The sequence below is a fragment of the Primulina eburnea genome, chromosome 3, assembly GCF_022965805.1.
Source record: "Primulina eburnea isolate SZY01 chromosome 3, ASM2296580v1, whole genome shotgun sequence".
Taxonomy (NCBI): Eukaryota; Viridiplantae; Streptophyta; class Magnoliopsida; order Lamiales; family Gesneriaceae; genus Primulina; species Primulina eburnea.
This window is the reverse complement of record NC_133103.1, coordinates 52,857,036-52,880,496: the sequence shown is the minus strand read 5'-3', so window position 1 is coordinate 52,880,496 and position 23,461 is coordinate 52,857,036. Positions and strand designations below refer to the sequence as shown.

At 35.2% G+C, this 23,461-nt stretch overlaps 3 protein-coding genes across 9 annotated transcripts; 2 read left to right on the top strand and 1 right to left on the bottom strand.

Annotated features, from left to right (window-relative positions):
• Nucleotides 1-1,736: 1,736 nt before the first annotated feature.
• On the top strand, nt 1,737-4,665 carry LOC140827928 (uncharacterized). The gene is made up of 6 exons (XM_073190887.1): nt 1,737-2,009; nt 2,643-2,879; nt 3,049-3,160; nt 3,242-3,416; nt 3,571-3,811; nt 4,231-4,665. Exons 1-6 carry the CDS (start codon nt 1,835-1,837, stop codon nt 4,521-4,523), a joined length of 1,233 nt encoding a protein of 410 aa, XP_073046988.1. The 5' UTR covers nt 1,737-1,834; the 3' UTR covers nt 4,524-4,665.
• A 664-nt stretch (nt 4,666-5,329) lies between these two features.
• Nucleotides 5,330-11,483, bottom strand: LOC140827925 (protein FAR1-RELATED SEQUENCE 12-like). Of its 7 annotated transcripts, none has more exons than XM_073190883.1 (4): nt 11,366-11,470; nt 10,607-10,707; nt 10,338-10,440; nt 7,356-9,977 (listed from the first exon to the last, which is right to left on the bottom strand). In XM_073190883.1, exon 4 carries the CDS (start codon nt 9,967-9,969, stop codon nt 7,675-7,677), a length of 2,295 nt encoding a protein of 764 aa, XP_073046984.1. In that variant the 5' UTR covers nt 9,970-9,977; nt 10,338-10,440; nt 10,607-10,707; nt 11,366-11,470; the 3' UTR covers nt 7,356-7,674. The 7 variants fall into 7 exon arrangements, with proteins under 7 accessions (XP_073046981.1, XP_073046982.1, XP_073046984.1 ...); XM_073190885.1 differs by having other exon boundaries at nt 7,356-9,957; XM_073190880.1 differs by lacking the exons at nt 10,338-10,440; nt 10,607-10,707 and adding an exon at nt 5,330-5,344 and having other exon boundaries at nt 7,656-9,977; nt 11,366-11,457.
• Nucleotides 5,600-6,979, top strand: LOC140827926 (glutamine synthetase leaf isozyme, chloroplastic-like). Its single transcript, XM_073190886.1, has 5 exons — nt 5,600-5,722; nt 5,808-5,845; nt 5,941-6,100; nt 6,383-6,443; nt 6,624-6,979. The coding sequence occupies exons 1-5, from the start codon at nt 5,633-5,635 to the stop codon at nt 6,761-6,763; spliced, it is 489 nt and encodes a 162-aa protein (XP_073046987.1). The 5' UTR covers nt 5,600-5,632; the 3' UTR covers nt 6,764-6,979.
• Nucleotides 11,484-23,461: the final 11,978 nt, after the last annotated feature.

Genomic DNA, 23,461 nt, shown 5'->3' with positions numbered 1-23,461 from the left:
GGACTTTGACTGAGCCAGAAACCGACGAAAGAAAGGTATATGTCAATGTGGTATTGGGAGATGGACTTGAGTCGGTTTAGACTTGGGTTTTCCTAAATCACATACTTTACATTATTGCATTGATATTTGCATTGAGTTGATTGATATACTTGTGCTCTTGATTTTAGACATCAGGTATTAGACGAGTAGTCTTATGACACAAGTGCCGTTAGTGGTGGGATCGCCACGGGCACATTGCACGATGTCATAAGATGGTGTATTGGCGGTTGTGCCAAAGACTGTCACTGGATGTTTGGCTATCGATGTGGATAGGATGGTGGCTTTTTCTATTACTGTTAATCAGTATTGTATCGATGTGGATAGATTAGTAGCTCTTCTATTACTGTTAATCGATGTCATATCGATGTGGATAGAATTAGAGTTGCTTCTATTACTGTTAATCGGTACTATATTGATGTGGATAGAATAATAGCTTCCTCTATTACTGGTAATCGATACCGTATCGATGTGAATAGAACTGGAGTCTTTTCTATTACTGTTGATCGATACCATATCGGCGTGGATAGAACTGGAGTCTTTTCTATTACTGCTAGTCGATATACGCATGCCAACTTCTGGAATCGGGATCCCTAGACTAGGACTGAGTCTAGTCTGAATGATGTAGCTACGAGTATTGTCGACAGTTTGATATTGATTATGTTTCAGACTTTGTTACATATATCTGTTACCTGATTACATGCTTTATATTGTTTATATGATTGCATGTTTCGTTGATTTATACTGGGAGTATATTCTCACCGGTTTATCCGGCTGTTGTCTTGTCTGTATGTGTACTTGACAACAGGTGGGACAGGTTCAGGGTTGAGAAGATGAAGAGAGAGATCATGATTAGAGTGGTGGCACCGGACTTGGACTAGAGATAGGGTTGAACACTTGATAGTAGTTGTCAAACCCTAGTTTGAATAAATGTGTTGTAATACAGGACTTGTATTTTATATACTGATATGTATATATGTTTTAATTTCACTACGTTCCGCATTTAAAAAAAAAAAAATTAGACCCTGTTTTTAATTGATTAATTAGTCCCAATTATGATTAAGAACTTGATTAGCGTCCGGGTCCCCACATATTGTATGCTCAATTGTGTTGTTCTTCAAAAATTGAGAGACCTATTTATAGAATTTCTTTGAAAATAATCCAAAAATAAATATATCATTACATACATCATCATATACTAATTTTTTTAATATTTACAACTCTTATTTTCAACACTCAATATCTTATTTTCAACAAGATTTTATTTGTAGATATTTTTTAATTTAATATGGAAAATTTGGGCCGGTAGATCCACTGGGCCGAAATTTATTGGGTTAGGCCCACGACTTTGCATATCCCACCAAAATTAAAGATAATGAATCTTTTTTGTTTATATTTGTGGTTACACTATTAATTAAAATTAAATCTCAAAGTAATAATATATTGGTGGAGCTTATTTCAAGCATTTATTTTATTTCGGATTATATATATATATATATATATATATATATATATATATATATATATATATATATTATATATATTATATGAAGCAAATCTCATTATATATATATATATATATATATATATATATATATATATATATATATATATATATATATTATATATTATATGAAGCAAATCTCATTATATATTGAATATTTAGCATTATTCTTATTTTAAATAGGTGATTATTTAATTATTTGAAAATTTTTTTAGGAATCAGAATATTCCCATGTGTGTGTAGCTGCTTACAACATCAACAGGTAGAGGTAAAGCGGGAGATCGAAGAAGAGAGATGTCGTGCCTCGCATCGTGCTGTGTGTCGTTGACGTGCGGGCTCTGTTCATCGGTGGCGTCCAGCATCACCAAGCGCTCTGCCAGAATCGCATACTGCGGACTCTTCGGCTTTTCTTTGATCGTGTCTTGGATTCTTAGAGAAGTAGCTACACCTGTGCTTAAAAAAATCAGCTGTGAGTGTGTTTTGATTGAAATTGAGGGGGGATACAGTTTTAATTTTTTGCTTTTTGGGGGATTCTGAGCTTCGCGGGGAATGGGTTATCAGTGGTTTCGGCTTTTCTTGGTCATGTAGCGTGTTTGTCTCGGTTTTACTTTGGTTTTCTTGGCATATTCGCAAGTGTGTTGTTTCTGTGGGGCTCTTTGGTGGACCTATTAACCAAGGGGTTAGCTTCTTTGGAGCTGAAGAAGTTTGTGCTTTCTCTTTTTGAGAAAAAGATTGGATAGCAACGGTTTTATGTTCTTTTTTATGTATGAGATAGGGTACTAATGAGAGGAACCCTGAACACGTGTTGATGTGTGAATAGATATATAAATGAATTGATTTATTCAGTTTGCTGTTTATGTGTACATGAGACTGCTGGAATCTGATTATCAATAATCGAGTCGAATCAAAATTTTGTCTTTATTTGCTTACTTTGCAATGGAGGAAGTAGCTGTTATTGCTTGAAATATTTGTGCAGTGTCCTCTTTAAAGTGTCCAACTTTTGTTTCTTGATCAGTCCATACATGCATGAGTTGCCCGGTTTAAGATCATCATTTATGCGTGCAGACTGAGATGCTGGTATGATCTTTGGTGTACTTTGTAGGGATAAACACTTCAGACAACCTCCCAAAAGAATGGTTTCAAATGCAAGCTGTTCTTCGTGTTGGCTTGGGGAATTTCTTGTTTTTTGGAATACTAGCCCTCATAATGATTGGAGTGAAGGATCAAAATGACAAACGCGATTCATTGCATCACGGTGGATGGATTGCTAAGATGCTGGTTTGGACTTTGTTGGTTATCCTCATGTTTTTCCTCCCGAATGCCATCATATCAATATACGGTCGGCCGCCTCAATCCCTTTTTTGCAATATGTTATATAGATTTTTTGTAGAAGTTTAGCTAGTATTTGTAATCTTTTCTTACAAATTCTTATTGAAATGCTAATATTTATCTGATGCCTGATGGTGACATATTATTGACGGCCGGGGGAAAGCTTTTTGTTTGTATAGGATTTATTTCGAAGTTTGGTGCTGGGCTTTTCTTATTAGTACAAGTCATAATATTATTAGACGCCACACATTCGTGGAATGATTCATGGGTAGCCAAAGACGAGCGAAAATGGTAGTCCAAATAAAAATCATATTCTCTTTTTAATCCTGGCTGTTTTTGGTCTCCTGATAATTCTATCTTTGTTGTTTTCAGGTATATCGCCTTACTTGCTGTATCAATAGCATGCTATCTTGCTGCATTTACGTTTTCGGGAATTCTATTCATTTGGTTTAACCCTTCCGGACATGACTGTGGCCTTAATATCTTTTTCCTCTCGATGACCATCATTCTTGCTTTTATCTTCGCTGTTGTTGCATTACATCCCAAGGTGAATAATTATTTTCTATATATTATTGTGTTATACAACTTAAATTTTGAAAATTTTACGATATAAATTAGAAATAACACAAACCTGTTGCATGACCAGCTAGGAAAGCACTAGTTTATTATTTTTGAATTGGTAAAACTTTTTATTTCGACAGGTTAATGGCAGCCTCTTGCCTGCTTCGGTGATATCCATTTATTGTGCTTACGTTTGTTACACTGGACTCTCTAGTGAACCTAGAGATTATGTATGCAATGGTCTCCACAACAAGTCAAAAGCCGTTACCTTGAGTACCCTTATTCTTGGTATGCTTACTACAGTTCTCTCAGTTTTATATTCCGCTCTTCGAGCTGGATCGTCGACAACCTTTTTATCTCCACCAGGTTCACCCAGAGCAGGTATGTAAAACTGGCTTGGAATCTTATTAACTTTTCATGCTTGTAGTATTTGCTTTTTCCAATTTATCTTTTGGAACTTTGTTAAGAGACGTTTGGCTCACTTTTAATTATCAAAACCTTCAAATGGTAAGATATTATTGTTAGTTCCACATATTTACTCTTTTATGTTAATTGTAATTAATTTAATTCTTATTAAGGACTAAAAATATCATGATCCTATAACTACATGACTGCAAATGTCGTTTCTACCTCGTTAATAATGTCTCATCTCCTAATCTTATATGTATTTTATTTCAAATGTACCTTCCTTGACAATGATACTGTCTCTTACATTGTTCAAAATCTTTGCTCAAAATATTGTATGTATATTTTTTACATAGATTTTTATAGAATTTATGTGTTGCAACATTATGTGACAGGTGACAAGAAACCTCTTCTCGAGTCAGACGAACTTGAATCCGGTAAAGGAAAGGACTCAGAAGCACGGCCAGTTACTTACTCTTACATGTTCTTTCATCTGATATTTGCTCTAGCTAGCATGTACTCAGCCATGCTTCTTTCTGGTTGGACGAGCAGTTCAGAAAATGCAGACCTCATAGACGTCGGTTGGACGTCGGTTTGGGTTCGCATCTGTAGCGAGTGGGTCACAGCTGGATTGTATGTGTGGTCTCTAGTGGCTCCATTGCTGTTCCCTGATCGTGAATTCTACTAAATCTTTGTTATTATGTTTAGATGTTAATATCAGTATGCGTGGATTTGCAATGTGGTGTGCGAAGATTCTAAATAATCACATGTTTTATTTTATGTATATGGAAATGCTTATTATATGAAAAAGTTTCCGGTGTGGCTTCCCATTTTGGCTTTTGGTGTCTTGAATACCTCTAAACTTTTGAACAATTTTAAAAAGTTAAGTTTGAATATCACCCTACTTTTAAAACTATACAAAAGTTTATATTTAATACTATTAATTTTTTAAAGCATATAATTACACAAAATTTATTTAAAAATCTAAAATCAATATGTCCTACGACTCATTTCTCAAGGAACATGCAGAACAAAATTAAAGGAGAAAAAATTAAAGCAATTAGACAAGATTCATAAGATAATTGAGATTTAGACAATAGTAAGGGGCTAAGTTATCTCCGAAATATTTCATGCGGCCTAGCTATCACATGGGAGAAAATTGCAAGTTTGATGTCTTATAATTGCTTCTTTACGACTTTGGTTATTTATGATATTGAATTTCACTTTTAATCGGTTTTTATTTTATTTTTATAATTTTGATATTTTTCTGACATGACATTGAGATGTCGTCGAATTAACATTGACGTTGTCCTGAAGTGGTGTCAAGTCTGCATACTTGACGTGATATGATGCTGACCTATACAATGCATCATCGAAAATTGAAAAAAAATATGATTAAAACACAATTTTAATAATATAGAACACGTCACAAAATGGCAATTTCCCTGTTAATAAAAGTCCACGGAGCACTGTTGAATTTGCATTGGAATCAGCAACGTTTTTGGATTTCTGTTGGCCAAATTATATGTCTATCATTAGAAAGCAGATGAAATTAGCTCTGATTGTCATGAAGTGAAAATGGAATCTTGTCACAGAAAGTTAAAAGAAAGTTTTAACAAAGAATCTTGGTTAAAAAGAGAGACACCATAATTTTAGGGACAACCGCCTTTTTAACCCCGCCATGCTTGGTCCTCCGCGCATCTTATAGTTTCATCACTTCAATATAAGAAAAGTGGCAATCCCCGTAATAGTGATTTCTGTGAATATTATATTCAGAAAAATATAGAGCACGAACAAATGTGTAATTATATTTTAGATATGTTATATATCCAGAGAATAACAGAACAAGCAGGAGTTGTTCTCTCGCTTGACCCAAAACCAATAGAGGTACCATTTACATTAAGATAAACATGAGATTTCTTTCTGGGAAAAAGCAAGAAAATCTAAAGTAGTTTCTTATTGGATCATTCAGGGTGATTGGAATGGTGCAGGATGCCACACCAATTACAGGTATCCACTAATTTTATTAAACTTAACAGTCCTTCAGCATGCTGAGGTTATTTGGTTTGGACACGGGTAACAAACAATATGTTGGTGTTTTTCAGCACAAAAAGTATGAGAGAAGAAGGAGGTTTTGATGTAATAAAGAAAGCGATTTTGAACTTGTCGCTTCGCCACAAAGAGCATATAAGTGCTTATGGAGAAGGAAACGAAAGAAGATTAACGGGCAAGCATGAAACAGCCAGTATCAACACATTTTCTTGGGTATGTGTACTTAAATTACATATGTATACGGACTCGAACCCAAGGTTTAGGCATTGTGAAACCAAATGCTTTACCAGCAAAAGTTCCACCTTGAATTCATACAAGATGGAACACATTATCTTGGGGGTGTACGCTTAAATTACACATGATACACCGGATACCTACAGTGCTATGCCATTGCATATGACACGGATCCATGATCTAAGCATTGCAAAACCAAATTCTTTACCAGCAAAATTTCCATATTGAATTCACCCATTTTGCTTTTATATTTATATGCAGGGTGTTGCCAACCGTGGATGCTCAATCCATGTGGGGCGTGACACTGAGAAGAATGGCAAAGGTAATAGATGACACACCCTACATTTACCTCAGAGAAAGCAAATCGATATGGATTTCATTTATGCCAAAGTTAGGCCTAAGCTTTCTTTTATGGAAAAATAAACCTACGGCAACATCTACCAGTCCTAAGGTTTAGAAAAATTTAAACTGATATCAAATGTTAACTATTATTTTCTGATAGGTTATTTGGAAGATAGGCGCCCAGCTTCTAACATGGATCCATACGTTATGACTGCACTGCTTGCCGAAACTACGATCTTGTGGGAGCCAACACTTGAAGCTGAAGCTCTTGCTGCTCAAAAGCTCTCATTGAAAGTCTAAGCCATCAGATATTCAAGTAAACTGGCATGGAGTTAACAGGGTTTATGGGCCAAGGTGCAAAATCGTGTTCTGCAGTCGAGTAATCCCTTATGTAAGATGTTTGTAAATAGGGGATTGAAATAAGAGTCATGCTAATGTGCTAAAGGTTCCTTCAACTTATATTGTTTGAATTGGTTTATAGGAATATCTTGATCTTGGACTGTTTGGCACAATTCATTCTTATTTGGTTACCATAATCTATTGTGTTTAAAACCTATACTGTTTTGCAGCATCCCCTGTTAATTGCTCTAAGAGTAAGTGAACTAAATTGGTGCCTCGTGAAGCTTAATCTAATTACATAAGAACTATTGAGGTTAGAATGAAACAGACACCCTGTCATGGGTGGTTAATCCTACATTTAAACTTATTGTAAATTCACAAACAACATTTTGAGTGATAGTAGTGATTATTAGGCATTGACTAGTGCTTATGTAACACCACACTCAACAGATTGCCTGATGTAATGTACCCTTAAGAATACTACGGTAACGATGGGAAACAAGGAAAGAAAATAGTGAAAACAAAAAATATGGTAAGATGGAAAGCAAATAAATCATCCTATAAACAGCTTAATGCAACAGTTGCTTGCCTTTGCATCCAAAAAAGAAAAGGAAACGAGCACATTGAGGTTGACACAATAAGTTCTGTAGTGATGATATATTCAAGATTAATATACATGAGATATAAATCAAGCCAGCTAATTTGCTTTTAAAGAAGAGAGAAAAAGAGCTACAATCAGTGATATTACATGGTGTCATGGCTGAAAATGTGCAAAGCAAGAAGATTACGTAAGAGTTACCATGTTTGAAGATCAGATGAATATTTTATTAGAATGACAAAAGATCACTCTAACCTGTTTTTTGTGATATTCGCTAGTTCTGCCAACAGAAATTCCTTCTACCCTCCTGCATGATCTCAAAGGCAAGTTTGTATCTTTCTAAAGATGCAACTCCTGCTTCGATATAATTCCGGGCCTCTTCTCTTAAACTCCACAGCATCAAAGGTTTCAAATCTTGCAGCCCACCTCCTGAATCAATATCTCTTATTATACCATATTTTGCATTTTTACTCCATCTATGCAAGATATAGCGAGACGGAAGTTCCTTTATATTCATTATTTGAAACACCTTCAAAGCATGCCTACAAAGAATACCTTCAAACTCAAACATTCTACAGCTACAACTGATATTCATATTTGACGTATTAAATGCAATGGTGTTCCTCTCATCACGATTTCCACACTTTTGCACCAGATATCTATTAATGGATCCTTCAACATTTATCTTTATTCCAACATAACTAAAGCATTCCAGAAGCTCTTTCTGAAAAACTTTGAACATTGAGACAGTGTAAAGAGTTCTACATTGCTCTTCTATCGGGTCTTTTGTGTGCAGAATTGCTTGCAAATTATATGAATTGAAATCTTCCTTTTTTTCCTCTTCACGGCAATTTTCCAGAGCTTTCTCATACCGTACAACAAATTCACTCAGAGGTGTTTCTGCAGTCAAAAGTGTACCGAAATATGACTTTAAGCTTCCGTCCACTGGGATTCCAGCAAAGAATGTTCCCTTTATGTACAAGGGAACCCAACTTTTACGCATTCTATACATCTCTTGAAGCCATGCATTCTCTCTCAGATTATATTTGTTCATAATCATGTTCCAAGCAGAATCAAATTCACTGGCTGTCTGACTTTGGAAAATGCAAGTTTCATATTCATATTTGAACTCAGTATTCATGGAGAGTAATGCACCCAAATTCTCCTGCTCTTTAGCGAGAATTTGCCAGGCAGAAAATCGATGATGTGTCCCAGGAAAAACTTGTGCAATTGCACGTTGAATGTTCGTGTCCTGATCGGCTATTATAGACACAGGGCGGCGTCCCAACATTGCTGTAAGCCAAGCCTTGAAGATCCAAGTAAACGACTCCTCGGATTCATCAGCAATTAAAGCACAACCAAGAAGAACAGGTTGGCGATGATGGTTGACACCAACAAATGAAGCAAATGGCACCAAATAATTACTTCTCTTGTATATTGAATCAAACACAATTGCATCTCCAAACTGAGCAGAGGAAAACCTAGATCGAGCATCAGCCCAGAAAATATTCATACCTTTACCATCACGGATTTCCACAGAGTGAAAGAACCCTGTATCTTCAGATTGCCGAGATTGAAAGTATTCAAGAAGCGTATTATACCAATCACTTCCAATTTTGCTTTCATGAACTCGTTTGACAAGGCTAAGGCCTCCATTTGTTTCGACCAAATCCAAGTTTTCCAAAACGCTGCTTCCTTCCTCTCTATATCCCTTCGATGCCACAGTCACCGGTCTACTAGGAGCTGTTGGACTGTCAAATTCATGATTGTGTTCTTTCTGAAGACGATCAACCACCCACCTTCCCGATTCTTGTCTTTGAATTCTCATGTATGCTCCACAGCCAACCCTTGAAGGATGCTGACGCCCTTCCTTTGAGCACACAAATCTTCTAGATGTAATTGATCCATCATGTTTAGAGCGGAATAATTGGCCGATCCTCACTTTGAACCCAGCACTAGCAGCAAAAGTGTTGTAGAATTTGTATGCTTCATTGGCAGAATTAAATTCAAGACCTTTGTAAGGTTCACAAGAGGAACCTACATATTCATCCATCCCTTCATTTCTGCGCCTTTTTACATCAACTTCAGATAGATCATCATTCTCATATGATCTGATTCCTGTCCTACTAGCTCCACCAGCAGATGATCGTGGAGTTGGAAAACTCTTCCTCTGTACCTGTGGTGGAGAAAGTTCTCCAGAGACTTCAAACTCATGATTGTGTTCCTTCTTTATATTAGCTAAGACCCATTTCCCAGAATCTACCTTCTGCACTCTTATGAAAGCCGGACAACCAGTTCTTGAGTTTGTCTGAAATCCCTCCTTCGAACACACAAATTTCCGGGAAATGATAGCACCATCAACTCTGGATCTATACAGCTGCCCTATCCTGATTTTGAACCCCAATTGACTAGCATAGGTATTGTAAAATTCTTGTGCCTCTTCAGCCGAATCAAACTCTAACCCCACATAAGGTTCCATCTTAGATTCTCCATCATTCCTATGCCCATTAATTCGAGGTGGAAGCTGTGTTCTAACAGTCATGATATTTCCCAGTACCTCCAAATTCATATCAATTTCTGCAAATGTCAGTAACATAAGAAATTATAAAAGCAAAATATGCTATGTGCACATGTATTCAAGCTTATCTAACAGTAGACTGCTTTTGAAAAACGAGTGCAATCACGGAGGTAATAGGCAGATACGAAAACATAAACATTACCTCAAAAGGCCAAAATACACATAAATGCAGGAACCATACGGTGTTATGGTAAGGACTAAATAAATAAATCTTAAAGCAATTTAACCTTAGTAAAGTTCAACATGATGATTTTGAACAGAATAATCAGTCTACACACAACGAGTTAACAAAATTCTTAGAAACTGAAGAATGAAAGAAAACCAATTCCAGAGAGTTCATAGGGTTCAGCGACACGTACCAAATTACACCCAGTTTGAAATCCACATAAACTGAAATTTGTTATAAAGAGTGCAAGATTGTATATCAGCAGAAACTGGCCACCAGGTTTTCTGGAGGACTACCTGCTCAGCATACAATATCATCAACTTACAAGTGTAACAGGGAATAAACTGAAACTGACATCAAATATAGTAGGTGAAACCAAACTTTAGAAATAAGGATTGCTGATTTGGGTGCCAGCAGATTAACTGAAATGTACAAGTGTAACAGGGAATAAACTGAAACTACCATCAAATATAGCTGGTGAAATCGAACTTTAGAATAAGGGTGACTGATTTGGGTGCCAGGAGGTTAACTGAAATTGTTGATGGAGTTCAACTGTCCGAACACTACATGATAATTAAAATGTTACAATTTAAACCTGGAGTTCATGTCGAGTCGCCCACCAATAAAATAAATTTCCATACACGGATCCATCTTGCAGAGGTAACAATTATAATCAATAAAACAAATCTTTACGCCCAGAAATTGACATAAAAGATGGAAAAAGCTCATAGATTCATAAACCCCGTGAATTAGATCCCATCACAGAGTTAACTACACAAAACTTTCATACACTAAATAGATTCCAAAGCTACAATTTACATTTCTTCTTTCCTCCCAGCTAAACTCTACCAGTTAAAAAAATATAAATCATAACGGCTAGCCATAGACTCAGCAATTGGCAGACCTAAAAGAAATCAACCAAATTCCAAAATCCTGACCAACCAGTTCAGTACATACAAGAAGCGTCACAAAATGCACAGAAAACAGTGACGACCAAATGTTTGGAAACAAATGAGGAACACCGAAAAAACAAGGAAATAAGCAATCAAAGTTCACAAAAAGCCGTGAACCCACTAGAAAGGAGTTAAAAATCCAAACTTTTCAGTTCCCAAAAAAATGAAGATCGATCCAATTTCATCACACTCCAACAAAGATCACACACATAGGCACAAAGATCAAGAAAATACATGAGTACAAATTAAGAACCAATTAGGGATTTACCTATTGCACACCCAAGGAGCTGAATCAAACTCCCATACAAAGGGTTCATCCCATGTCAAATATCACAAAAAAATGGGCGAGCCTCGCTTAGCAACTCCGAATAATATATATATATATATATATATATATATATATATATATATATATATATATATATATATATATATATATAAATATATATATATATATTTAATATATATATATATATATATATATATGTGTGTGTGTGTGTGTGTGTGTCGGGAAAACGAGGAAAAAGGAATTCACGGAAGAGTTTATTAAGAAAAAAGAGTGAATGTAATTTATTTTTTCATCTTTTGTTTAAAATTTGTTTAAAAACTAATTTTTTTATGGGCAATTTGGAAAAAAATACATCTGCACATGATTTACTTAAGATTCAGTACCTATCAGTTTTTTTTCTATTTTAATACCTGACAAAAGACAAACTTAGTTTTTAGTACATGTTTCATGCATTTTTACCTTTTTACCCTTATAATTAATAAAAAAATATATATATAAATACATATTTTTGTTTGTTATCTTCTCTTTCCACTCATGATCGATGCATTTGGATGATATGTATATTTAATTTAAAAAATTTTTATTTAAAAAAAATAAATTCACAACTAAGAATTGAATTTTTTGAAATACTTAGTTTTACTTACGAAATACTTAATTTAAATTTTAAAATACTTAATTTAGTAAATTAAATACTCAGAATGTGTATTAAAATACTGGATATTTGAATATACAACGCAAGTTAACCAAATGCTCTCATTTCCATCCAAGATGCATTTGGATGACACGTTCATTTCATTTAATTATTTTTTTACTGTTAAAAAACAAATTTCAACTAAGCATTGAAGTTTTTCAAGTACTTAGTTTTACTTGTGAAATACCTAATTTCAGTTTTAAAATATTTGATTTGGTAAATGAGATACTCAGAATGTGTATTAAAATACTAGATATTCAAATATGCAATGTAAGTTCACCAAATGCTCGCATTTCCATCCAATATGTATTTGGATGACATGTTCATTTCATTTAATTATTTTCTTTATTTAAAAAACAAAAACAAATTCGCAACTAAGCATTGAATATTTAGAAGTATTTACTTTTATTCGCGAAATACATAATTTCAATTTTAAAATACTTGATTTGATAATTGAGAGACCCATATAAAAGTTAATAAAATACTGGATATTTTAGTAGGCAATGTAAGTTCACAAAATGTTGGCATGTCCATTCAAGATGCATTTGGATGACATGTACATTTCATTTAAATATTTTTTTATTTAAAAAACAAATTTGCAACTAAGCATTGAACTTTTTCAAGTACTTAGTTTTACTTGCGAAATACTTAATTTCAATGTTAAAATACTTGATTTGGTAAATGAAATACTCAGAATAAGTATTAAAATACTGGATATTAAAATATGCAATGTAAGTTCACCAAATGCTCGCATTTTCATCCAAGATGCATTTGGATGATATGTTCATTTCATTTAATTATTTTTTTATTGTTAAAAAACAAATTTGTAACTAAGCATTGAACTTTTTCAAGTACTTAGTTTTACTTGCGAAATACCTAATTTCAATTTTAAAATACTTGATTTGGCAAATGAGATACTCAGAATAGGTATTAAAATACTGGATATTCGAATATGCAACGTAAGTTCACCAAGTGTTCGCATTTTCATCCAAGATGCATTTGGATGACATGTTCATTTCATTTAATTATTTTCTTTATTTAAAAAAATCGCAACTAAGTATAGAACATTTTAAAGTACTTTCATTTAATTATTTTCTTTATTTAAAAAAATCGCAACTAAGTATAGAACATTTTAAAGTACTTACTTTTATTTGCGAAATAACTATTTTCAATTTTAAAATACTTGATTTGGTAAATGAGATATTCAGAATGCATATTAAAATACTGAATATTCGAATATGCAATGTAAGTTTAACAAGTGCTCTCATTTCTATCCAAGCTATATTTGGATGACATATTCATTTAATTTAATTGTTTTTTTATTGTAAAAAAACAAATTTGCAACTAAGCATTGAACTTTTTCAAGTACTTAGTTTTACTTGTGAAATACCTAATTTCAGTTTTAAAAAACTTGATTTGGTAAATGAGAATATGAGATACTCATAATGAGTTTTAAAACACTGGATATTCGAATATGCAATGTAAGTTCACCAAGTGCTCGAATTTCCTTCTAAGATGCATTTGGATGACATGTTCAAGGAGTTTTCAGCAGCTACAAAGCTTTGAAAGAGAAAAATAGGCTTGAAGCAAATGTTTGAAGATTCCAGGCAATGTTCTTCGAGAGAGTAGCCTCTGATAGGAACGAGTAGCATAATCCGTGGATTTACAATTTACATAGAAATATGAAGTCAGATACCCGTCGATAGTCATAGTCAAGTAGGTCGAAATAAAACGACATGCAATTCACCCTTGATAAATAATTAAAGAGATTTAGTTACTTCATTAAGTTGAATTAGTTTGACATAGCTTGAAAGGGCATGTTCAATTGGATAGGAAATCTCTTCGAAAGAATAGATCATTGTCGAACGAATTAAGTAGATTAGCGAGGGGTAGGTGAACCGAGATTCTCAACAAATTCATTTCTCATTGAACTTTAATCAATCATTCTAGCTTATTTATTTCATCATTTAATCTTTGAACCATTTCATTGAGTTTTTATTTAATAATTGTAGTAGTAAACAATCATCTGAAGTATCGCTGCTAAAAATTGAATAAATGAGAATAATAATTGAGAAATACAGTCCTTAAAGGAACGATAATCATACTCTTGTACACTATATTATTACTTGATATCGTGCACTTGCGATTATTTCGAGCTTGAATATTATTAATTTTTACTAAGAATTTTACAATGAAAGATTTGCTCGATCACTAAGCATTGAACATTTTGAAGTACTTACATTTACTTGTGAAATACCTAATTTTAATTTTAAAATACTTGATTTGGTAAATGAGATACTCATAATATGTGATATATTACTGGATATTTGAATATGCAACTTAAATTCAGTCATGGTTGGTTTTTCCAACTAAGATTTATTAAAATACTTATTCATGTCATTTAAAGAAATGAACACAGTTCAGTACTAATCGTGGAGTAAGAGTAAGTTGTTTGTAGATCAAAATAAGCTTGTTTGTTGATCAAAATAAGCACTTACTTTTAACAAAAATATAGTAGCATACTTGTCCCGGAGTAAAAGTAAGTTCTTTCTTTGTATATCGAAATAAATTGTTATTTTTATTTAATGAGGAGTGATGAACAATGTATTTGTTAAAATTTCAATTGCATTGAAATTTCATCATGATGAATATTGGAAATATCCAGTATTTTATTACCTATTCTGAGTATCTCATTTATGAAATCAAGTATTTTAAAACTGAAATTAGGTACTTATCAAGTAAACTAAGTACTTTAAAAGTTTCATGCTTAGTTGGGAATTTGATATTTTTTTTTTTACAAAATAGACATCACATGAGAATGATATATCGTCCAAATACATCTTTCGAGGAAAGACCAATAATTGGTGAATTTACGTTGTATATTCGAATATCCTGTATTTTAATACCCAGTATGAGTATCTCATTTATCAAATTAACTATTTTAAAATTGAAATTAGATATCTCGCAAATAAAAGTAAGTATTTGAAAAAATTCAATGCTTAGTTACGAATTTGTTTTTTTTTTTTTTACAAAATAGATATCACATGAGAAGGATATGTCGTCCAAATGCATCTTTCGAGGAAAGACCAACACTTGGTGAACTTACGTTGCATATTCGAATATACATTATTTTAATACCTATTATGAGTATCTCATTTATCAAATCAAGTATTTTAAAATTGAAATTAGATATTTCACAAGTAAAAGTAAGTATTTGAAAAAATTCAATGCTTAGTTACGAATTTATTTTTTTTACAATAAAAAAATACTTAAATGAAATGAACATGTCATCCAAATACATCTTCAATGAAAATGCGAGCATTTGGTGAACTAACATTGCATATTCGAATATTCAGTATTTTAATATTCATTCTGAGTATTTCATTTACTAAATCAAGTATTTTAAAATTGAAATTAGGTATTTCGCAAGTAAAAATAAGTATTTCAAAAAGTTCAATGCTTAGTTGTGGATTTGTTTTTCTTTTAAAAATAAAAAAATATTTAAATGAAATGTACATGCTATCCAAATGCATCTTGGATGGAAATGAGAGCATTTGGTGAACTTACATTGCCTACTAGAATATCTAGTATTTTATTAACTTTTATGAGTATCTCAATTACCAAATCAAGTATTTTAAAACTGAAATTAGATATTTCGCAAATAAAACTAAGTACTTGAAAAAGTTCAATGCGTAATTGCAAAATTGTTTTTTTTAAAAATAAAAAATAATTAAATGAAATGAACATGTCATCCAAATGGATCTTGGATGGAAATAAAAGCACTTGGTGAACTTGAATTGCATATTCGAATATCTAGTATTTTAATACCTATTCGGAGTATCTCATTTACCAAATCAAGTATTTTAAAACTGAAATTAGGTATTTCGCAAGTAAAATTAAGTACTTGAAAATGTTCAATGCTTAGTTGCGAATTTATGTTTTTAAAAATAAAAAAAATAATTAAATGAAATGAACATGTCATCCAAATAGATCTTGGATGGAAATACAAGCACTTGGTGAACTTGCATTACATTTTCGAATATTCAGTATTTTAATACCAATTCTGAGTATGTCATTTACTAAATCAAGCATTTTAAAATTGAAATTTAGTATTTCCAAGTAAAACAAAGTATTTCAAAAAGTTCCATGCTTAGTTGTGATTGTTTTTTAAATAAAAAAATATTTTAATTCAATGTACATGTCATCCAAATATATTTGTTAATTAGGAGTGGAAAGAGAAGGACTAACAAAAATAAGAATTTAAATAGTTTTTTATTAGTTAAAAAGGGTAAAAAAGTAAAAATACTTGAAACAAGTAGTAAAAACTAAGTTGATCTTGTGTCAGGTACTAAAATACAAAAAAAAAACTTGTGGGTACTGATTCTTAAATTAATCATTGGCAGATGCATTTTTCTCAAAATTACTGTTTTTTTATTAGTGTATTTTAATTTTATATATAATACAATTTTTAATTTAATTAAATAAAAAAACTTCCTCGACTAAATTTTTCTATCTTTTCTGACTCAATCTTAGATTTCATTTTATTTTTATCTTCACAAAAAATACTTTTCTTCTCAATCTTCTATCCTCTCATTTTTTGGCTAACAATTAACCACGAGCAACAAATCCAAAAAAAAAAAAACTATATATCAAAAAAGAATTATTTTGAAATATAAAATTTTGTGGGTCTCGTCAGTGTTCATGACCCAAGATGAAGAGCTTCACCCTGGGTTGTAATGCCCAAGATTTTATATCATGTTAAATTACGATTATAGATGTTTAATCGAGATGAGTATGGAATACTAATTTAATGTGATTATTAAAGGGCTATTACGAGACCAATCGGGCCAAGCATATGAATTTCATATTATGTGGACAGAGAGTCTGGCGCCCGAGCGGTAGTTTTTGACCGCTCGAGCGCCAGTGTTCATCACAAATATGTTCCGGGCAGAAGGTGTGGCGCGCCAAAGGTGCATTTCGAAAGTTCTCGGGCAGTGAGGGCCGCGCCCGAGCGGTAGATTCCAACCGCTCGAGCGCCGACCGTAATTCACAAAAAGATAACACGTTGCTCGGACATGCAACGTAGAATATATATATGTATATACAGATAAACATTTACAATTCAGAAGAAAGAAAAGGAACGAGAAATCTCCGTGAAAATCCTTACGCCTTTTTATTTCAATCCGTCCGTTAGATTTTAAATCCGACTTCGGTACCAAGCTCCTATCAACGTAGGCTACAACTGGACGTAAGTTTTATTACGTTTTGACATGTCTTGGAATTATGATGTTGTTAGAATTGAATACACGTCATATATGTTGTTCTTGACATGTTAGAAAGCGTAGAATTGAAGTCAGATTAAGAAACGGACCGAATATGGAATTGTTATGATTTTCAGAATGAAATTGAATGAGATGTGATATCAGATTGCACAGGGATTGATTATAAATTATTAGAACTGGTATATACTGGTTTGGTATCGCCGGTATCGCAAGATTGTACGGTTGTACCGTCAGAATTTGATAAAACAGAGATGTTGTGATTTGATTAGAATATTGATACAGAATATATTGATATGTCATTGCCAGATTAAACAGTGACAGACTTTGAATCGAGACTTCAATTGTATCAGATCGACAGCAAGAAAGGTATAAATAAATGTTGATTCGGGATTGCACAACTCGAGTTAGGTTTGACTTGAGTTTTCCCTAAATCACATACTTTACTTTATTGCATTGATATTTGCAGATTATCAGATTGATATGTGCATGTATTGACTTAGAACAGGGTCAGAGTCCGAGTCTAGGGCTGACAGCCTAGCTAGGGCAGAACCGCCGAGTCTTTCTCAGAACCGATAAGACTCTAGACTTACGGTGTATCGACGAGCTTCAGATGTAGATCGACGTCTATCTCAGACACACTCGATACAGAATACCAAAGTCTAAATTAGATTGGGATCCCTAGATTTGAGATAAGATAAGATTAGATCACGATTCATTGATTCATGTGGTCAGATTAGATACATGCTTCGATGTTTGTTTATGCTTTTATATATGTTTTATATGATTGCATTTAATACATTGTTTATACTGGGATATTTATATCTCACCGGAGTTATCCGGCTGTTGTCTTGTTTGTATGTGTGCATGGCAACAGGTGGGACAGGTACAGGGTCACAGAGATGAAGACAGACTGAGATTAGAGTGGTGATACCGGACGTGGACTAGCGCTAGGGTTTGAACACTTGATAGTAGTTGTTGAACCTGAGTTTGTATGATTGTATATTTTATCAGATTTGTACTTTTATACTGATATGTATAGGAGTTTGATTCCATTACCTTCCGCATTTTAAAAAAAATAATAATTTAGACCCTGTTTATTATAATTGATTAATTAGTCCCAATCATGATTAAAAGATGATTAGCGTCCGGGTCCCCACAACAGGTGGTATCAGAGCGATAGTTCCTTTAGATTAAGATAGAAGAGGCTAGTGAGCGGGGTAGACTGAGGTTTTCTTTCCTGCTTTTGAATGCTAGCATGTCTTACTGCTTTATTACATGTTACTTGTTTATCTGATTTGATATAGTAATATGTTTTATTGAGATTGGATCAGTACTGATTCTAGATCAGCAGTAAGATGATCAGAGGAGGATTAAAACAGAATTGTGGTATTTGTTACTAATCTATTTGATTATTAGATATGCCTCCGAGACGAGTACCAGAACAGGGAAGTACATCCAATCCTCCAATGGATGTCACGCCGACTCCAATGGAAACGTTACTGAAACAATTTCAGTCATTTCATCCGCCAACCTTGAAAGGCACAGAGAACGCTGTGGAGTGCGAGAGTTGGCTTGATGATATCGAAATGTTGTTCGAATCCTTGGAGTATACAGATGAGAAGAGAGTGAAGTTAATTGGACACCAGTTACACGACGTTGCCAAGGACTGGTGGATCACAAGAAAGAGAGCCATGGAGCATAGAGGTACGATGATTACCTGGAATATATTCAGAACTGAATTTTATCAACGATTTTTCCCAGTGTCGTATCGGAAGGATAAGGGGGCAGAGTTTGCCAACCTCAAGCAGGGACAGCTGAATATAGAGGAGTACGTGTCAAAGTTTTCCTCCTTGCTGAAATTTGCTCCACATGTGGCTGACAGCGAAGAAGCTACTGCTGACCAGTTCATCAATGGCCTGAACCCCGACATTTTTACATTGGTGAACACAGGGCGACCGGATAATTTTACTGATGCTCTGAACAGAGCTAAGGGAGCAGAAGCCGGTCTGATGAGACAGAAAGGGGCTTCATTTGTGCCTCCAGCACCGAGACCACAGCAACCACCTCCCAGATTTGAGAGTGGCAGCAGTAGTGGAGGAAAGAAAGAATTTTTGAAAGCTAAGGGAAAGCAATTCAAGAAATCGGGGAGTAGTTCTTCCAGCTCCGGTGGTTCCAGACTGAGCCAGAGTTACACTGGAGTTTACTGCAAGACTTGCGGAGGAAGACATGCAACCGAGCAATGCCAGGTAGTGACTGGTAGTTGCAATTTCTGTAAGCAGCCGGGACACTTTGCTAAAGTGTGTCCCCAGAGAGGTTCCCAAAGAACTCAGGGGGCCGAGTCATCAGGATCAGCAGCACAGACTGAGAGACGATCAGCTGCTGTTCATACATTCCAGCCAGCGCCAGCTCAGTCACAGCAGAGGCCAGGAGGAAGCCAGACAGTTGGTCAGCCTCCGAGACAGCAGGCCAGAGTCTTCGCTTTGACAGAGGAGCAGACCCAGGATGCACCAGATGACGTTGTGGCAGGTAACTGTTCTTTATGTGGTTACCCTGCTTACGTATTAATTGATACCGGTGCTTCACACACATTTATTTCAGAACGATTTGCATTGAATCATGCATTGCCTGTAGAGTCGTTAGCTACTGTAGTATCGGTATCTTCGCCTTTGGGGATAGGATTGATATCTGTAAATTCTGTTAAGCGTTGTGTACTACAGTATGACGGGCATGAGATTGAATTAGATTGCATCGTACTTGGATTGTCAGATTTTGATTGTATTATCGGTGTTGATATGCTAACCAAGTACAGAGCGATAGTTGATTGTTTCCACAATATAGTGAGATTCAGACCAGATATGGCTGAAGAGTGGAAATTTTACGGTAAGGGTTCTAGATCGAGAATTCCTTTAGTATCCGTATTATCTATGACTCGATTGTTACAGAAAGGAGCAGAAGGATTCCTTGTATATTCAGTAGATTTACTGAAGTCGAGTCCAGCATTGGCAGATCTGCCAGTGGTACGTGAGTTTGCTGACGTCTTCCCAGATGAGATCCCGGGATTACCTCCAGTTAGAGAGATAGACTTCAGCATTGAACTGATGCCAGGTACAGTACCGATTTCTAGAGCTCCGTACAGAATGGCACCAGTTGAATTGAAAGAATTGAAGGAACAGCTGGAAGATTTACTGGCCAAGGGGTACATCAGACCGAGTGTTTCTCCTTGGGGTGCTCCAGTACTGTTCGTAAGAAAGAAAGACGGTTCGATGAGACTCTGCATCGACTATCGGCAACTGAACAAGGCAACGGTAAAGAATAAATATCCTTTGCCTCGTATTGACGATTTATTCGATCAGTTGCAGGGTTCTTCAGTATATTCCAAGATTGATTTGAGATCGGGATATCATCAGCTGAGAGTCAGGGATTCTGATATCTCAAAGACGACATTCAGAACCAGGTATGGACACTATGAATTTATTGTCATGCCGTTTGGTCTGACGAATGCTCCAGCTGTATTCATGGGATTAATGAACCGTGTATTCCAGAAATATCTCGATGATTTTGTGATTATTTTCATCGATGATATTTTGATTTATTCAAAGAATATGAGTGAGCATGCTGAGCATTTAAGAACTGTGTTGCGGATTCTAAGAGCTGAGAAATTATATGCTAAACTGTCGAAATGTGAGTTTTGGCTAAGACAAGTAGTATTTCTGGGTCATATTATATCAGGAGATGGTATATCAGTTGATCCCAGTAAAGTGGAAGACGTGATTTCTTGGCCAAGACCGACATCAGTACCTGAAATTCGCAGTTTTATGGGTTTAGCGGGATACTACCGTCGTTTCATTAAAGATTTCTCGAGTATAGCTAAACCAATTACTCAGCTGACTCAGAAGAATGCTCCATTTGTTTGGTCTGAAGAATGTGAGACCAGTTTTCTGGAGTTAAAGAAGAGGTTGACCAGTGCACCGGTGTTGACGATTCCATCCGGTACTGGTGATTTTGTGGTTTATTGCGACGCTTCTCACAGAGGGTTGGGATGCGTGCTGATGCAACGAGGGCATGTTATTGCTTATGTCTCAAGACAACTTAAACCACATGAGACCCGTTATCCGATTCATGACTTAGAATTGGCGGCCATTGTCTTTGCATTAAAGATATGGCGACATTATCTTTACGGGGAAAAGTTTGAGATATATTCTGATCATAAGAGTTTGAAATATCTGTTTTCACAATCTGAATTAAATATGAGACAGCGAAGATGGCTTGATTTACTTAAAGATTTTGATTGTGAAATCAAATACTATCCAGGAAAGTCTAATGCAGCAGCTGATGCATTAAGTCGAAATGTATGCTCTTTATCCTTGTCGACGATTGGTGTTTCAAATCTGATAGAAGACTGCTGTTTTTCTGGATTAGAATTTGAAACAGATTATAGACCGTTGAGACTTTATACAGTGCAAGTAGAACCAGAGCTGATTATGAGAATTAAGGCAGCTCAGCGAGGTGATCAGAATGTACAGAAATCAGTATCGATGGTTAGAGCAGGACATCGATCAGAGTATCAGGTACGTGATAACGTCTTGTATGTGAATAATCGTCTAGTTGTGCCGAATATTTCAGAGTTGAGACGACAGATATTGTCAGAAGCGCACAACAGTCGATTCAGTATTCATCCTGGTGGCAGAAAGATGTATAACGATTTGAAAAGACAGTTCTGGTGGAAACAAATGAAGACTGACATTGCCGAATTTGTTTCCAAATGTCTGAATTGCCAACAGGTGAAAGCAGAAAGAAAGAAACCAGGAGGTTTATTACAGAGCTTGTCCATTCCTGAATGGAAATGGGATCACATTTCCATGGACTTCGTGACACAGCTGCCGCGTTCCTCCAGAGGTTGTGATGCGATTTGGGTCGTGATTGACAGATTAACCAAATACGCATGTTTTGTACCGTACAAGATGACGTACAGATTTGACCAGATGGCAGAGATCTATATCAGAGAAGTGGTCAGATTACATGGAGTGCCGAAGTCTATCGTATCAGATCGTGATCCACGATTTACTTCGCACTTCTGGCAGAGTTTGCAGCAGGCTCTTGGTACGAAGTTACATCTGAGTACCGCATATCATCCACAGACCGACGGACAGTCAGAGCGGACTATCCAGACACTGGAGGATATGCTGAGAGCAGTAGTGCTAGATTTTAGTACTAATTGGCAAGATGCATTGCCGCTTTGTGAGTTTTCGTACAACAACAGCTATCAGACGAGCATTGAGATGGCACCATTTGAAGCGTTGTACGGAAAGAAATGTAGATCCCCTCTCTATTGGGATGATATCTCTGAAGTGCCTGAAATTGGACCAGATATGATCAGAGATATGACAAAAAAAGTGAAGCTAATTCGAAAGAAAATGAAGGCAGCACAAGACAGACAGGCCAAATATGCCAATGTTCGACGTAGACCATTGGTATTTGACGTAGGAGACCGAGTATTTTTGAAAATTTCACCTTTCAGAGGAGTTGTCAGATTTGGCAAGAAAGGAAAATTGTCTCCGCGATACATTGGGCCTTATGAGATTCTCGAGAAGATAGGGGATCGTGCCTATCGACTCGCCTTACCGCCTTCATTATCCGGAATACATGATGTTTTTCATGTATCGTTATTAAGGAAGTACCTTCCTGATGCTTTACATGCTATTCAACCAGACGAGGCTGAGCTGGATGAATCACTAAGCTATATTGAAAAACCGATCCAGATCATCGATCGTAAAGAAAAACAGCTCAGAACGAAGATGATTCCACTTGTAAAAGTGCAATGGACTCGTCATGGTGTAGAAGAAGTGTAAGGCTCGAGAATTATCGATACTATTGATGTTGGAATTGTAGAGATAAGAATGCACAATTATGAGATTTTGAGCAACAGGGCCGAAGCCACACCGCACCCGCGGTGCTAAGACTACCGCCCCCGCGGTGAAGGTGACAGAAATTAGTGGAATTTTGCGAACAGACACCGCACCCGCGGTGTAATGCCCGGAACAATGATTGACATATACGAATATGTTGTGAAGATTGTACATAACCATAAGAAATAAGAAATGA

What these genes read in the sequence shown, in the direction of transcription:
- LOC140827928 (XM_073190887.1), top strand. Translation starts at nt 1,835, where the DNA reads ATGTCGTGCCTCGCATCGTGCTGTGTGTCGTTGACGTGCGGGCTCTGT. An exon ending in TGCCATCATATCAATATACG is followed by an intron (nt 2,880 to 3,048) that starts GTCGGCCGCCTC and finishes TTGTTTGTATAG; the next exon opens with GATTTATTTCGAAGTTTGGT. An exon ending in ACCAGGTTCACCCAGAGCAG is followed by an intron (nt 3,812 to 4,230) that starts GTATGTAAAACT and finishes ATTATGTGACAG; the next exon opens with GTGACAAGAAACCTCTTCTC.
- LOC140827925 (XM_073190880.1), bottom strand. Translation starts at nt 11,414, where the DNA reads ATGAACCCTTTGTATGGGAGTTTGATTCAGCTCCTTGGGTGTGCAATA. An exon ending in GCTCCTTGGGTGTGCAATAG is followed by an intron (nt 9,978 to 11,365) that starts GTAAATCCCTAA and finishes TGACATTTGCAG; the next exon opens with AAATTGATATGAATTTGGAG.
- LOC140827926 (XM_073190886.1), top strand. Translation starts at nt 5,633, where the DNA reads ATGTGTAATTATATTTTAGATATGTTATATATCCAGAGAATAACAGAA. An exon ending in GTATCAACACATTTTCTTGG is followed by an intron (nt 6,101 to 6,382) that starts GTATGTGTACTT and finishes ATTTATATGCAG; the next exon opens with GGTGTTGCCAACCGTGGATG. An exon ending in CACTGAGAAGAATGGCAAAG is followed by an intron (nt 6,444 to 6,623) that starts GTAATAGATGAC and finishes ATTTTCTGATAG; the next exon opens with GTTATTTGGAAGATAGGCGC.